The 16,669-nt window shown below is 36.5% G+C and overlaps 1 protein-coding gene across 5 annotated transcripts in view; it reads right to left on the bottom strand.

The window, feature by feature from the left end:
- Nucleotides 1-4,131: 4,131 nt before the first annotated feature.
- LRCH3 (leucine rich repeats and calponin homology domain containing 3) overlaps nt 4,132-16,669 on the bottom strand; it is a 116,081-nt gene continuing 103,543 nt past the window's right edge. For 3 of the 5 annotated variants that reach the window (XM_082654305.1, XM_082654306.1, XM_082654308.1), the window contains 2 exons: nt 13,590-13,667; nt 6,959-10,159 (listed from right to left, as the gene is read on the bottom strand). In XM_082654305.1, the coding sequence (XP_082510431.1) occupies nt 9,959-10,159; nt 13,590-13,667 (279 nt within the window). In that variant the 3' untranslated portion in view covers nt 6,959-9,958. Of the gene's footprint in view, nt 10,160-13,589; nt 13,668-16,669 lie in introns of all 5 variants that reach the window. The other 2 variants (XM_082654307.1, XM_082654309.1) reach the window with 2 other exon arrangements.

Raw genomic sequence — 16,669 nt, 5'->3', positions numbered from 1 at the left:
CTATATTTCTGTTTTTGTGCCAGTACCATATGGTCTTAATTACTGTAACTTTGTAGTATAGCCCAAAGTCAGGGAGTCTGATTCCTCCAGCTCCGTTTTTTCCCCTCAAGATTGCTTTAGCTATTCGGGGTTTTTTGTGTCTCCATACAAATTTTAAGATTTTTTGTTCTAGTTCTGTAAAAAATGCCATTGGTAATTTGATAGGGAATCCACTGAATCTGTAGATTGCTTTGAGTAGTATAGTCATTTTCACAATATTGATTCTTCCAATCCGAGAACATGGTATATCTCTCCACCTGTTTGTGTCATCTTTGATTTCTTTCATCAGTGTATAGTTTTCTGAGTACAGGTCTTTTACCTCCTTTGTAGGTTTATTCCTAGATATTTTATTCTTTTTGTTGCAATGGTGAATGGGAGTGTTCCCTTACTTTCTCTTTCTGATCTTTCGTTGTTAGTGTATAGGAATGCAAGAGATTTCTGTGCATTAATTTTGTATCCTGCAACTTTACCAAATTCATTGATTAGCTCTAGTAGTTTTCTAGTGGCATCTTTAGGATTCTCTATGTATGGTATCATGTCATCTGCAGTGACAGTTTTACTTCTTCTTTTCCGACTTGGATTCCTTTTATTTCTTTTTCTTCTCTGATTGCTGTGGCTAAAACTTCCAAAAACTATGTTGAATAATAGTGGTGAGAGTGGACAACCTTGTCTTGTTCCTGATCTTAGTGGAAATGGTTTCAGTTTTTCACCATTGAGAATGATGTTTGCTGTGGGTTTGTCATATATGGCCTTTATTATGTTCAGGTAGGTTCCCTCTATGCCCACTTTTTGGATAGTTACCATAAATGGGTGTTGAATTTTGTCAAAAGCTTTTTCTGCATCTGTTGAGATGATCATATGGTTTTTATTCTTCAATATGTTAATATGGTGTATCACATTGATTGATTTGTGTATATTGAAGAATTCTTGCATCACTGGGATAAATCCCAGTTGGCCATGGTGTATGATCCTTTTAATGTGTTGCTGGACTCTGTTTGCTAGTATTTATTGAGGATTTTTGCATCTATACTCCTCAGTGATATTGGTCTATAATTTTCTCTTTTTGTAGTAGCTTTGTCTGGTTTTGGTATCAGGGTGATGGTAGCTTCATAGAATGAGTTTGGGAGTGTTCCTTCCTTTGCAATTTTTTGGAAGATGGGTGTTAGCTCTTTTCTAAATCTTTGATAGAATTCACCTGTGAAGCCATCTGGTCCTGGACTTCTGTTTGTTGGAGGATTTTTAATCAGAGTTTAAACTTCATTACTTGTGATTGGTCTGTTCATATTTTCTATTTCTTCCTGGTTCAGTCTTGGAAGGTTATACCATTCTAAGCATTTGTCCATTTCTTCCAGGTTGTCTATTTTATTGGCATAGAGTTGCTTGTAGTAGTCTCTTATGATGCTTTGTATTTCTGCGGTGTCCGTTGTAACTTCTCCTTTTTCATTTCTAATTTTTATTGAGTCCTCTCCCTCTTTTTCTTGATGAGTCTGGCTAAAGCTTTATCAATTTTGTTTATCTTCTCAAAGAACCAGCTTTTAGTTTCATTGATCTTTGCTATTGTTTTGTTTCTATTTCATTTGTTTCTGCTCTGATGTTTATGATTTCTTTCCTTCTACTTACTTTGGGTTTTGTTTGTCCTTCTTTCTCTAGTTCCTTTAGGTGTAAGGTTAGATTATTTTTCTTGTTTATTGAGGTAGGATTGTATTACTATAAACGTACCTCTTATAACTGCTTTTGCTGCATCCCATAGGTTTTGGATTGTGTTTTTGTTGTCATTTGTCTCTAGGTATTTTTTGATTTCCTCTGATTTCTTCAGTGATCTCTTGGTTATTTAGTAACGTATTGTTTAGCCTCCATGTGTTTGTGTTTTTATTGTTTTTTCCCTGTAATTGATTTCTAATCTCATAGCGTTGTGGTCGGAAAAGATGCTTGATATGATTTGTTTTCTTAAATTTACCGAGGCTTGATTTGTGACACAAGGTGTGATCTATCCTGGAGAATGTTCCGTGTGCACTTGAGAAGAAAGTGTAATCTGCTGTTTTTGGATGGAATGTCCTGTAAATATCAATTAAATTTCTCTTGTCTATTGTGTCATTTACAGCTTGTGTTTCCTTATTAATTTTCTGTGTGGATGATCTGTCCATTGGTGTAAGTGAAGTGTTAATGTCCCCCACTATTATTGTGTTACTGTTGATTTCCTCTTTTATAGCTGTTAGCAGTTGCCTTATGTATTGAGGTGCTCCTAGGTTGGGTGCATATATATTTGTAATTGTTGTATCTTCTTCTTACATTGATCCCTTGATCATTATATAGTGTCCCTCCTTGTCTCTTGTAACATTCTTTATTTTAAAGTCTATTTTATCTGATACGAGTATTGCTACTCCAGCTTTCTTTTGATTTCCATTTGCATGGAATATCTTTTTCCATCCCCTCGCTTTCAGTCTGTATGTGTCCCTTGGCCTGAAGTGGGTCTCTTGTAGACAGCATATATATGGGTCTTGTTTCTGTATCCATTCAGTGAGCCTGTGTCTTTTGGTTGGAGCATTTAATCCATTCATGTGTAAGGTAATTATTGATATTTATGTTTCTATTACCATTTTCTTCATTGTTATGGGTTTGTTTTTGGTAGGACATTTTCTTCTCTTGTGTTTCCCACTTAGAGAAGTTCCTTTATCATTTGTTGTAGAGCTGGGTTGGTGGTGCCGAATTCTCTTAGATTTTGTTTGTATGTAAAGCTTTTGCTTTCTCCATCAAATCTGAATGAGATCCTTGCCAGGTAGAGTGATCTTGGTTGTAGGTTCTTCCCTTTCATCACTTTATCATGCCACTCCCTTCTGCCTTGTAGTTTCTGCTGAGACATCACCTGTTAACCTTATGGGATTTCCCTTGTTTGTTGTTTTCCCCTTGGTGCTTTTAATAATTTTTGTCAATTTGATTACTGTATGTCCCAGCATGTTTCTCCTTGGGTTTATGCTGCCTGGGACTCTCTGCACTTCCTGGACTTGGGTGGCTATTTCCTTTCCCGTGTTAGGGAAGTTTCCAACTATAATGTCTTCAAATGTTTTCTTGGGTCCCTTCTCTCTTTTCTTTCTGGGACTTCTATAATGTGAATTTTGGTGTGTTTAATGTTGTCCCAGAGGTCTCTTAGGCTGTCTTCATTTCTTTTCATTCTTTTTTCTTTATTCTGTTCCATGGCAGTGAATTCCACCATCCTGTTTTCCAGGGCACTTATCCATTCTTCTGTCTCAGTTATTCTGCTATTGATTCCTTCTAGTGTAATAAATGACACTCTTATGAGCAAAAGTGGTGTTCAGTAGGAACTACAAGATGATGTTTATCAAGTGTCTAGAATATTACATACACAATAAAGTTTTAATAAAGGTTGGTTCCTGCCTGCCTTTTAAATTTATTATCACTTTACTGTTTTTATGGGGGGGGTGTCACATGGAACATGTATCTTATTATAAGCTGCTTCAGCTCCTTTTCTGGGAAGTAGGTAGGGATATAAATGATAAATACAAGATAGAAGTGAGATGTCAGAACATACAGCCCACACATAGGAGAGACAGGGGACACAGGTCAGTGGAGAGATGAGTCTGGAGATATTGCTGAGATGTGAGACAGTAGGGCCTATACCTGCTTTGCTTACTCAATAACTCTCACCTTATGGGGTATTAAGACTAAAAGAGGTAAAGCATGTGAAAATACCTAATCTGTGACTGCCACATAAAGCTGATTGTCATTCTCTCTCTCCCGCTAAAAGAGAATGAGCCCATTGGGTCATTCTTGCCTTGATTGATCAGGATAGAATGTCTTGGAATGCTAAAGCTCTCCCTATAGCATAGTTGGTAATTTCTGAGAAAAGTCTTTCAAATGGGTCACATATATTTCAAAATTAAGCCTTATATCTAACTCCAAATACAGGACACTACTGATATGTATACTTCCTTAAAAAAGTATATTTTGATCTCAAGGGACCATTATGAGGACCCAGTTTCTACTGATATTCCATCAAAGAATTTACCCTTTTGTTTTTGCCAAGGAAACCATGCTTTAGGTATGAACATTTTCAAATCAGCCTTTATTTCATGCTATTGAAGTGCTGTCTTTTATTTTAATGTCAACGTGTAAAGTGGCATACAGGCAATTTAAAATTACATGATACTGACATATTTCTTCTTAGAACTTATGCATTATATTTACAGACATACAAATATAGGACAATGTTTTACAAAATCTTTTACTAATTACATGTTTACAACATTTTCAGAAATAAAATGAAATCTGCTGTAAACCACCTTACTGCAATATGTATATAAAAACGTTTCTGAATATCCATGTTCTCCTTCATTCCTATAACCATTTAAGCGCTTAGTTTTAAAAAATTCATCATACTCATCAGCGTAGTCATACATCATTAGTCACTGCTGGACTTTTATCAAGTAGAGAAATCAGACTCCTTGATTAGCTATGAGGCTGTATTTTCAAAAGCTATTAAGGAAAGTGACCTACTACTACTAAGTGTCCTATTCTATTCTAGCCAAATACAAAGGCCCTTTCTCCCATGAGTTGTTTCCAGAGAAAATTGGTTTGGAGTGCTAAACAAGTATGAGATTGAAAGCCCAGAAACCTGCTGACTTAAAATCTCCACCGTTAGCAGGGGCCCTGGTGGGCGGGCACTTAGCCTTTTCTTCATTCACTCTTCAGCGCTGGGAAGGTCACTGCTTCAGTAGGAAGTTCATAAATGGTCAGGTGGAACTGTAACAAAATCATCTTTATCTTATGTTAGAGTCTAGCAAGGCTAAATATTAAATTTTCTTTCCAGTTAAAAAAAAAAAAGGCATATACAAAACACTGAGTACAAAAATTTTCCAACAAAAACATCATGACTTGTTTTGCATCTTGACATAGAAAAGACATTCAATATATTTTTCTTTCATTATCAACCAAAAGTGTAAACAAATATTTTCTAACTATTCAAATATAAATTTGAATTAGTCTGATAAAAATATATGAATAAAGTTTCATGCTATGTATAAAATTTGAAATACGTTGAAAATTCCAATTATTCCTACAGGAAAATTAGTCACAAATGTTCCAAATGTTGCATTATGTATGCTGACTGGGATTATTCCTTGCAACTATGTGACAAACAGTCCTGTCCTTTGCTGAGTTTCATTTCAAATGGCTGTCTATAATTTGGAGATTGTACTGAGGTTTAATGTTGACTAGAAGTAAAAATACCTAGAGTTTAAAAATATACACAGCTAAATTCTAAACAAGTCCTATGACTGGTGGGTCTGTTTGGAACTGTAAATATAATGGGGTCTGGCTCTAAGCAGTTTAAACACATTTTACTTTTGTTTCATAAGGACCCTGAAGGATTGGGCTTTGAGCTCAGATGTTTTGTGTTATATAAGTTTAAACCTGTGACAACAAGGAGAAAACATTATTTTGGCCAGATACTCAACATGATTTTATCCAGAGTTACTTTTAGATGCTGCTACATGATAAAACAAGAGAACATTATTCTTAAATGTATGTACTGGTAAAGAAACCCTAGAACAGTTAACAACAGGAAAAAACCTAGATAACTAGTATCTTCACTTACTCTCTTTACTTGGTTTACAAAGGCAGTGAATACCAGAAGATATCACTGACAACTAAAAAGGTCTCAAAATATAGGGGAAGAAAGACCCAAGTGGCTTAGACTTGAATTAGGGCTCCTGGTTTTGTGCTGTCTGAGCCCTTGGGCCCTTTTACTGCACCCATAATTGAGTAAGTAAGGCACTGGTGGGGGAGCTAGATGGCTAGATGAAAAGACAGCAAGCTGTTTTTAAAATGCCACAAGTGCTTTAACTCAGCTACAGAAATTGGCAGTTAGCTGAAAGAAATGTAAGAAGCTTGGCTCTTCCTTTATTTTCATAATGTTCAGTTATTTGGGGAGCTGGAAGTGCATCTGCTGTGACTGGAAGGTGTTCACAGGTGCAGGTATCCCGGGAGCAGCTTGCAGGGGAGAAGGGGTGAGCTCAGTGAAGTCAACACACAGGACGCAGAGTGTCACAAGCTACCAGCCTAAAGATCTGGACCCTGTGTGTAGAGTGCTTGATTATAATATTTAGATAACAGTGGGATGATACATAGAACCATCCTCTAAGTGGTGGTGGACTGGAGCTGGGGGGAGGTCTAGGACACTGGCCTTAAATGCAACAGTATCTGTTTCATTGTTTTACTATGCAAAATCTAGACCTTCTACATTATTTTTATTTTACCTTGGACACAACAGTCCAAGTAGTCATAATAGAGCTGAAAAACATGGTGAAGTCATTACTCCCCCCAAATTATACAAATATCTAGCTTGGAACAATGGTCTCCACTATATGAAACACCTGGAATGTTTGTAGAAATGCAGATACCCAGGCCTCACTCTAGACCAACCGAGTGAGAATCTGTACTTTAACAAATTCTCCAGGAGCTTCTAATGAACAACCACGTTTAGAAACTAGTGGATTCCAGAGGGCTTGGAAACAGGGAAAGATAACAGCATGGCGGTGCCTTCAAGAGAGACAAATATCCTTCTGAGAAGATAGTCTTCAGTATGTGAAAGAGCCTACTCTCTAGACAAGCACAGCCAGGTTAGGCTTCAGTGTTGGGTTCTCAATAATGACAGAATTAATTTTTATTTGTGAAAACCAACCATGTCTTCATAAACAATTCAATGCAAATGGATATAACCTCCCCTAAAATGGAGAAATGAAGCAAAATATTCCTGTTAGGAATCATGGAAACAGTCCCTTTCAAGAACACATAAGCACTTTGTTAAGCAGACGGCTCACAGCAGCAGTCACGCTGTCCTGTTTCGTTTTGGCCAGGCCAACGCCCACGGTGCTGGGAGTCCTTACACAGCAGATAACTGGTGCTGCTGCTGCTTGGGCGGGGCAAGTTCCAGGAGAGCCTGGACCGTCAGCGCAACCTGGCTCAAACCTTTCTCTTCTAAAATGTGGAGAGGCAAACATAATTGCTCCTGAAATGGGACAATGTAACATAAAAACAAACAGAAGAGAAAAGAGGATGAACATCACAGAACTGAAAAGAAAAAACAAGCATCTCTTCTCTCCCTCATAATAATGAACTGAGATAAGAGAAGTCAGTACCTGAGAATCTGACCTCTGTTAATATGAGTTACACAGAGATGGTACCTGACACTCGTCACTTTTTTTTTTATTAATACATCTAAAAGTACATCCAGATCATTTTGAATATGAGAAAATGGACAAGTTACATATACTTTTACATACAACAGAAGATAAACATACTACTATGGAGTAAGAGCAGCATCCTTCACCCCTGATAAATAAAAGAGCAACGCAGATCAGTAAAATGAGGCAGGTGAAAATAGAAAAACAGTTCCAAGTTACCGGATGGCTGAAGCCTAAAGATATAACATTGTAGGAGAAAGTGCTTTGGAAATTACAAACCATAGGAATGCAAGATAGTTTCATGCCATAACTCAGACTGCATGAGAGAGGAATGCTCTCTACGTTATAGTCCTGACTATGAAAATCAGGGTTCTCAGACCAGGCAGGGATCATGGGAAGAAACTGAAGTATATCCTTGAGATTTAGAAGTATTTGAGAAAATGTCCCCTACACTGGATAATTCACGGAAGGCCCAGTTTGAATTACTTAAAAACTTGAATTACAGAACTTAAATAAAGAAATCATATTTGAAAAAGTATTTTATATCCTGGTATTTAAGGTATTTAATGGATTAAATTATGCTGGAGAACTATGATGTGAGCTTAGTCAGGAACACATTAATTAACACATATTTGAAAAGCATTTACATGTTTGCTTAAGCAAGTTAAATTACTTCTATCTTGTTTATTACCTCATTAATGTGTTTGGATAATCCTTTCTTTTAAGACAAAAAGGCATATCATAAGAATAACATCTATCATTGATTAGATGAAAGAAAGAAGAGGTTACTCTTGAATGAAAGTGGAATTCTGGTTCTACTGAAAAAGACTATACATACTTATTAAAGAAGATAACTGGATTTTTCTCAGCTTTTCATTGGCACTTAATTATATTATTAGGAAGTTTTACAAAACCAGTTGCAATAAAAAATATAACAAGTATGTTTTATGAACCGTTACTGGTACTTGTGCTTCTTAATCACTTTCTTTTTAATACTTACCTTGATAAAACAAGGTAAATGGAATCTTTTGATCTTAAGAAACTAGCAACTTTGTATAAATCTTCTGAGTACAACTGAAGTACAGATTAACTATACTTAAAATGAACCTGCAGGGTGTTTTACTCTGGAGGGAGACATATTTCCTCTGAGGCCGATTCCTTGATCTCCGTTTCCAGGGGTGCCCTGCGACCCGTAAGCCCGTGGCTTACACATTCCCTCAGTGGCTTATGCTTTCCAGATGCACATTTACTTTCTAGCTGGCTTAGAGCAAACTCTGTTCTGAAGAGAATGCACCATTACTCCCCCAAAACCACACAAAACACCATGTGTTTTTTTAAAGGGACAGAACTTCACAAAACTGAATGATCTCTGACTCAGAGACATCTTAAAAACAAAAAAAAACCTCCCCCCAACTCCAAAAGGCACTACTGCTGTTTTCAACACAGTGTTCAATGTTTCAGCATTAAAAATAAAAGGTTTTTAATGTGTTAAATAATTTTCCCATTTAATATGAAAGAAAACCAAAGCAATCAGATCCTCAGATTGACTTCTACAACATGATATGGTTCCTCACAATCTTCCTTCATACATGAGTTCAGTTGTCCAATTTTCTTAACAGAGTTCAGAGATTCCTGAATGTTCAGAAACACTATTTATGAGAACCAGAATCTGAATGCAATTATAAAGTACTTTCAAGCATTAAGGCTAGCAGCTAATATACTAAGCATTCTGAAAGAGGCATTCATCACCTTGGGTACAGAACAGAGATTGCTGCCTAATTCTTTATCTGCTACTGTTCAGATAAAATCTCCTCAACAGCCTATCAAATATAAGTTCACCTATTAAGATGGTTCAAATATATTGGAAATTATATAAATTCCAATTTTAAATTCTAAATAGGATTCTAGAAGTGAAGTTAAAGATAACAAACATAATAAATGTGCAGACAGGTGCCTACCCCTGAAAGGTCAGCTCCAGATAATTTGCTGTGTACTGTTTCCAATGTACACAATGGGCTCAGAATAGCAATCTAGGGAACCTACATTATCTTTGGACTGAACATTCTGATCAAATTAAAATTATTAAGATTAAATGGCCAGTGCCTTCCAGATGTCCAGAGAGCAGATGCTTATTAGGTGGACTTGTGCCTACCAATAAAGACAGATTTCAGGATTTCAGGGCACAGCTCAATGCAGAGATCTAAGTGACCAGGTGCTCCCCAGAACAGAAGGGGTGCAACTGTTTCCTCATGAACAGCTGTTGAAAAGTTCAGCAACTCATAATTTTAATACTTCTCACAATTTCAACACTTAAGTTGTATTGAGGCATGGAAAGAAGGCCAGATGGAAATTTTATTATGCCATTTGGAAATAAAGTCCTAAGTCATATTCTAACAACAGGCTCAGGATTGTATTAGTAGACCCTGCTCAGCATTTATGATAAGAGAAACAAGGCCACATATAGGCCAGGAGAATGGACAAATGAGCAGAAGAAAATATACTGGTCTTTCTGCTCTTTGTTAGCAATCATAAATGCTTCCTAATGTGATGAGCTGCTCATCTGGACACACGAGGAAAGAAGTTATCTACTTTATTGGTTAGCTCTTTGATGGCTAACCAATTAAAAAAAAAGCACATATGTAAATACTTTTGAATGAGAAACAAACCTCCTTTACCAAGCACAGGAATGAGGTGGAAAAATCACTGGAATGCACTTTCGGCTAGAGGGGGAAGATCCAGTAATAAAGCATACAGAGAGTTAACATTAGAGTACAATAAAATGCCACAAAACCCAAAAGCTGGATAGATAGAGAGACAAAACTGGATTCTTCTGAATGTGCCCCAAGAGAAAGTAGTGTTTCAACAGTTCTTTTTACGCTGAGGTTTAGCTGAAGGATGTCAGAAGGGGAACAAAGATTGTCCTGTCCAAAGTGTGAGCAGGAAAGGAAAACAGAAAAATAAAGTCAGTGGATCAGAAACACAGATTTGAGTATAGAATTCAATATGATCATCTCAGTCATATTCAAAGAAACATATCCCATAACATTTTTTATTATGATGAATCAAAATGCTGAAAAACAAAACCACAAAGAATCCTCTATGTTCTCAGCTTGATTTTACTACTAAATAGCAGAATAAAATTGTTGGTGATTAGTATGAACATTCAGGATAAAATGAACAGAGGTGGATGCTGACTTAGGGTTATGTGAGGCCTGAGAGTGGTTGAGTGGGTGAGGCAACCTTTCTCGACTCATTCTTCCCTATTAACAAAAAATAGGCCAGAAAGCAAGGACAAAACCTGGGGGTGGGCTGAGGAGAGGGAATTTTTTGGAGAAAGCCAGGTGAGTCAAGGAGGTTCAAAGAATGAAGAAAGCATAATAATCAGGGGAAATTTATTACCTGGAAGTCAGGTGTACTGAATGACTTGGTGTTCCTCTAAAAATCAAGTCCATCTTAACTAAGTCTTGTTTACTAATTGTACAAAATAAATCTAAAGTTGTAATGGGCCTTAGAAATCATCCAAACCCTCCAGTTCACAGATTAAGAAATTAAATAAAAGCATTACTGGACTTGATAACAGGAAAATATTCTTTCACACGTAACATATAATAACTCCAGAACATAAGATATTGGATTCAGAAGTTTTTATCACCAACTATAGTTTTTTGACTGTAACATATATTTAATAAAAGCATAATAATAAAGAGACTATCCATATGCCCAACCTTATTGGAGGTTTTTAACAATCACTTTATTCTTCAGTGTTTCATTCATAATTTAACTTGTAAACATTTAAAAAGTTATACTGAGAAGGGAAATCATTCACCTTTATATATGTTTTCTGGACAGAAGATCTGACAAATTTTTCAATATTAAGTTTTATGTTATCTGTTTTCAAAAGTGATCATTATTACATCCCTGATTTTATTTACAAGTGAAACATAGCAGGTGGTCATGTTTAGGTAAAGGTCATAATGCCCAGAAGTAGGGGAGAACAAAGGAAGAAGAGGTATAGGTTTCTTCTTCCCTTCCACGGCAGAGGGACCTGAGAATGCTAGTTTAAACCTACGAGTTTGTATTTATTCATTTTCCTTCATTTTGTTTTAGGCAAATGATCAACTGTTTTAGCAGAAGTAGCAGCATAACAGGAACGCATCTAAAAGTGTTAGTGATGGTGGTGGTGAGACTTGGGTGGAAGGCAGGAGTGGAGAAGGAAGAGGTGGCCCACGTGGAATGTCCATTTACTCTTTCTGGTAGGGGGAAAGGGAGGGGAAGGAGGATGTGTCAAGAACTCCAGTCTAAAGCCACCCTGGAAAAATACCCAGTCTTTTTTTTTTTAGTACCTAGTCTTTTAAAATTGTATTTTTTCTATCTCCTGCCTTCAAATAAATACTGTTAACCATTGCTTGGCAAATGGTGGAATAAAATGCATGCTTTAAAAGGCGCACTGTTTTTGATTTTGTTGACTGATGGCGGTTATATTCTAAAAGAATTTCAGTGTATAGACTTTAAATCTGAGACAGATGACAGTTCTGTAAAGCCCAGAGTACATGTACAATGACTGTAAGAAGTCCTTTACAGGTTTGACATAGGCTAAGTGTGCCAGCACGTCTTGCCGTGTGGGGCCGTTTTCAGCACTCTTCTCTCTAGGTATGTGGTGCCTCTTTTTAATCACTCATATTTTTCCTCTGGTCCCATTACCTGCACCAACCCATGCCACATTCTCTTGTTCAAAGACACTGTTATGGAACTGGGGCAGGTACTGGGCATGCTTGTGATGGTCAGGTAGGATCATCTCAAGTAGGCATAAGGGAAACACTGAATGTTAGAGTGTACATGTGAATATTAGAACCTGCCTGTTTAATATGAGAAATGTATGCTATTTATCTAGAAACCTTATTAATGCTCTCAATATGTTTAAAAATGGTTAGTTCTAAAAGAGATGATGAGCCTTCAGAAAACAATATGATATAAAGGCAATACATTTGCTTTGAATTTGTCCACAGGAACAAAAAAGATCCTTGCTAACTACCACTAAATGTAAATTTCAGTTATTTTATAACTCAGCTTAAAAAAATGCAAAAGAAAAAAGTAAAAAATAAGTAGTAGAATCACAATCTACTTAATAAAAGGAGAAAAAACACTCATGGGAATTAACACTGGCTAGTGCAGCTGCTCTGTGGAGCTGGGCTCCCTTCCACTTTGTGAAAGAGCTGAAAGGGAAAGGTGTTCATTGGACAAATGATGCTTTGACCTTCTCAACTCATGTTAGCTAAAGAGAGGAATGGTGAACTGGGTAAAATGACTCATTGTCAGGAAAAGCCCTTGGGACAAGGGCTTAACTTTGAGAGAAATAGTGGACTTGTTGAGTCCAGGGGCCAGTACCGGGTTTCTGACAGCTAATTAAGAAGGTGATAGAAAAGTATCATGTTTTTCTCCTTGAACGCTGGACAAAATATGGTGACAAGAACTGTAATGGTTGTAGTTAATGAAAAAAGTATCAAATGGCACCAGTTTTTATCTCTTTACATTTATCTATATATGTCACTATATATAATATTTTTTAAGAGTGCCACACTTAACATAATTGTTTTTTAAAGGGTAAAAGTTTAACTATTTGTACTATTAAAGGGCAATAAAGCTCTAACTGAGGAATCTGGAGGCAAAAAATCTCAAGAGCGGGACAAGTGACTAGAAATGGCCTCTTGTGTGTTCAGTTCCAAAGAGCTTAGTGGAAAACTGGTAAAGTCTGAATAAAGTCTGCAATTTAGTCAACAGCACTGTCTATGTGTTTATTAGTTTGGATGACATACTATGTTTACATTTATGTTAGATGTTAACAGTCCAGGAACCTAGGTGAAGTGTATACAGTATCTCTCTATGATATTTTTGCAACATTTCTCAAAGCCTAAAATTATTTCAAAATAAACATTTTTTAAAAGTATTAAAGCAAGTGTTAAAAAACTGAAGCCAACTGAAGCATTCTTAGTCTGAGATGCACTTGTTCTGAAGCACAGACTCTACTGTGTATGAAGTTGTACACAAGTCAATCAGCAAGTGGGGATATTTAGGAAAATATCAGAATAACTATTTCTGATTACTTAGCATTAATTACTTACTACAACATATTGAAATTCATGTGTATATGATTTCTTTGCTTGGTCCTTGGAAATAATTAAGGGAAACTGCTCAAAATATAATGACTGACTCTAGTAACACAAAATCATGTTAGTAATTATCAACTTAGCTCAGAACTACCCTGTAAGATTTTAGATACCTGCATTTCTAAAAGATTTTAAGAAAATAATACCCACATTTATTTAGCAACATAAAATATGATAAATTTATTACCTGAGGTACACCAATTTTTCTGCAGGCTTCGAGGAAATTCTCCACATTTCGTCTGCATTTTGCCATTGTTAATTTAGGCTGCAAAGGAGAGAAAACATGGTGTTATTAGCAAAGTTTAAAAAAATTTGCTAACTAAAAACACTCTTGCCAACTGCTTCATAAACTGAATGTTCTAGACCAGAGGGTCAGCAAAACTTTTTCTTAAAGAATCAGATAATAAAGATGTTAGGCCTCACGGCCATATGATCTGTTGCAAGTACTCAAACCTGCTAAGAGCTTGAAAGCAACCACAGACAATATATAAACAAATAAGAGTGACTGTGTTCTAATAAAACTTTATTTACAAAAATAGGTACTGGCCTGTGGCCCATAGTTTGCCACCCCCTACTTTAGACATTGGGCTTTGATTTTTGTAAGGCAAGTGCTAAATAGAGAAATTTTAGGAAGATGATTTAATTTTTTTCCACTTTAAAGCAATATACACCAAAGAAAATTTGGAGGAATAACAAGAAAATTAATTACCCACAGCTCAGTCATTCAAATACAATCATAGGTATTAACACTTTGGTTCATTTCCTTTCAGTCTTTTTAAAGAAAACAGTAATAATAATTAAAAAAACAATGGCCTTTGCTCATAAATATGTTGCAGATGCATCATGTCTCTACTCAATGGTTATATTTAAAATTTTTTAAACATCTGAATTTTAAAAGATTGGATTAAAGAACCATTTTCCAAAGGGTGAAAATTTCCCATAGGAAATTTCCCTAGTCACTAACTAGTAAGCTTGCTTTTCTGAAAAGATCTCTGATGACTAGAACATAGTTGTATCACACGACCTAAAGTGATAAAATTTTTTGCCAAGTGGGTTATCATGTAAGAAAGAAATCTGAATCTCATTTCCCAAAGTGATTAACAAACTCAATTGTTCAAATTCATCTGTTGGTTTAAGTATCAGGCATGGAAGCCAAACATTTGCAGGAAATCTGACCTATGGTTTTTACAAAGCAGATGAAAGCCTGTACCATCTCTAGAAAAAAAACGGTTTCACTTGTGAATATCTGGGTTTTCTTCAAAGACGGAATATCATACTGTTGCCAAGAAGACGGGAAACAAGATAACTACATAGTAATGGTTGAACGTACTATAATCTTGGCCTGAGAAACCTAGCAGACACTAGGATTGGCTTTATCATAAAAGTTTTATAAAAGGTGACAACTGAGATGGAAGGAGAGTAATAATAATTTTAAAATTTGAAAGTGAAAAGCTTTCAAAATTAAGTCCAGAAAGAAGATAACAGGTTTCCATGGAGAACACCCCTTCTTGGCCTATGCCAAGTTCTTCTATAACTGAGGTAAAAAAGTAAAAAAAAAAACAAAAAAAAACCCAAATGTGAAACATAAATAGAATCAGAATCTTCTTAACAGAAGGAGAAGAACAATCATAGGGGTTCACACTTGCTAATTCACGCTGGAGCTGGGCTCCTTCTCTTAGACTTTTTACATGTGAAAGAGCGGGTGTTCACGGTAGGATTGATGCTGTGGTTTTAACTCCTTGCTAGTTAAGAGGGAGGTAAGGTGAATTGAGGCGTAATAGGAAAGTCACTGTGGTGAAGGCTATTGGGACATGGGCTTAACTTTAAGAGAAACTGGGCAAAGAAAACACAGGACAACTGCTTTTCACTTAGAAGAATTTTTCATTAGCTAGAAACTCCCTCTCCATATACCAGCAGAAATGGAAGCAGAATCAATGCAACTAGCTTCCCTTATTCTGAAGGGACCTTAGCTAAGCAGACCAGGATCTTGATCTGAGTTTGGGAGAGAAGGCTAGGGGCATCGTGTGCACAGGTGGATCATGAATGTGAGACTCTAACAAAAGAAGGGGACCTGGGCATTTTGTTCTATAAAAGAAGGACCCCTACATTTCTGAAACATCTCCCTTAGATGTTAGAAGGACAGAGTGAAATAGGTCTTACTGCATAGGCAGAAAAACAAGTTTCCTTCTGTGCAAAAGAAAGGATAAAAAGATAGAGTTCGTGTTGCTAAGTAAGAAACTGGTCCAAGAGTCACCACCATCTCAGACAAAAAGAAAAGAAAGCTCAGAATAGTGATCCTGGTGTCCAACTCAGCATTATCTCTATGAGGAGTACTAGCACCCTAAATGTGTGTGGGTCAGGGGTTAAGGAGTAGAATAAAAAGATTCCTTTGAGATTTCCCCTACAAAGAGCAGATTTCTGACTGATGAAGGGGAAATGGAGTGGGGAACCATCATCTGTCTCCAGTTATTCCTTCTCTTAGCATTTGTCTAAATCCCAGGGATGTATGTCAGTGTTTCATAATTGGGATACAACTCCTTCTTCCAGTCTGATGAAAGCTGTGAATCTACTCTTTGGAAGAATACACATGCATACAATCTTAGGGAGTTCAACGAGTGCTGGAAGCCCTAGGAGTGCATGAATCCCAGGCTACACATCCCCGCTCTGTATGTGTCCAATGGAATGGCTAGTTAAAAGGACCCAGGGGTGTAGACTCCCTATCCCTCTGGAGTGTAGAAGGACTCATGATTTTGCCTTAAGTCAAATATCAGAGGAACCTGCTATCCCCAAAAGCTTTTCCAGAACTTCGGATGACATAAAACATGGTTTTGGATAGCCATGTAGAGCCTGTTTCATTTCTGTAATGTACAGCCCGATCTGAATAAGAAATCTTATGTGGGTTTTTGGGGAAGAAAGTAAATAATTTCAGCAAGAGGAAAGGAACTAGACTGAAAGGAACAAGAAATAAATGATTTTGCTATTTGAAAATTGAAATGATTCAGCATTTTTTCAGGTCATCTTCCTTGGTGATATGGTTCTTTCAATGAGTTGTCACATCACAATATTTGTAATGATTTTTTTATATGATTCAATAGTGCACTTCTAACAATGTGAACTGTACTACTTAAAACCTATGCCTATTGAACAACCAAACAGCAGTTTATCATACATCATAGATCCTCCCCCAATAACAAAGAAAGATGAATTATAACCTAATGGTTACAAGCACAAGTGCCCTTCTGAGTTTCTTTCGAAATACCTGGACTT

Source organism: Grampus griseus (genome assembly GCF_964374135.1).
Source record: "Grampus griseus genome assembly, chromosome: 5".
Taxonomy (NCBI): Eukaryota; Metazoa; Chordata; class Mammalia; order Artiodactyla; family Delphinidae; genus Grampus; species Grampus griseus.
Note: the sequence above shows the minus strand (reverse complement) of the source record. Positions and strands in the feature narration are given on the sequence as shown.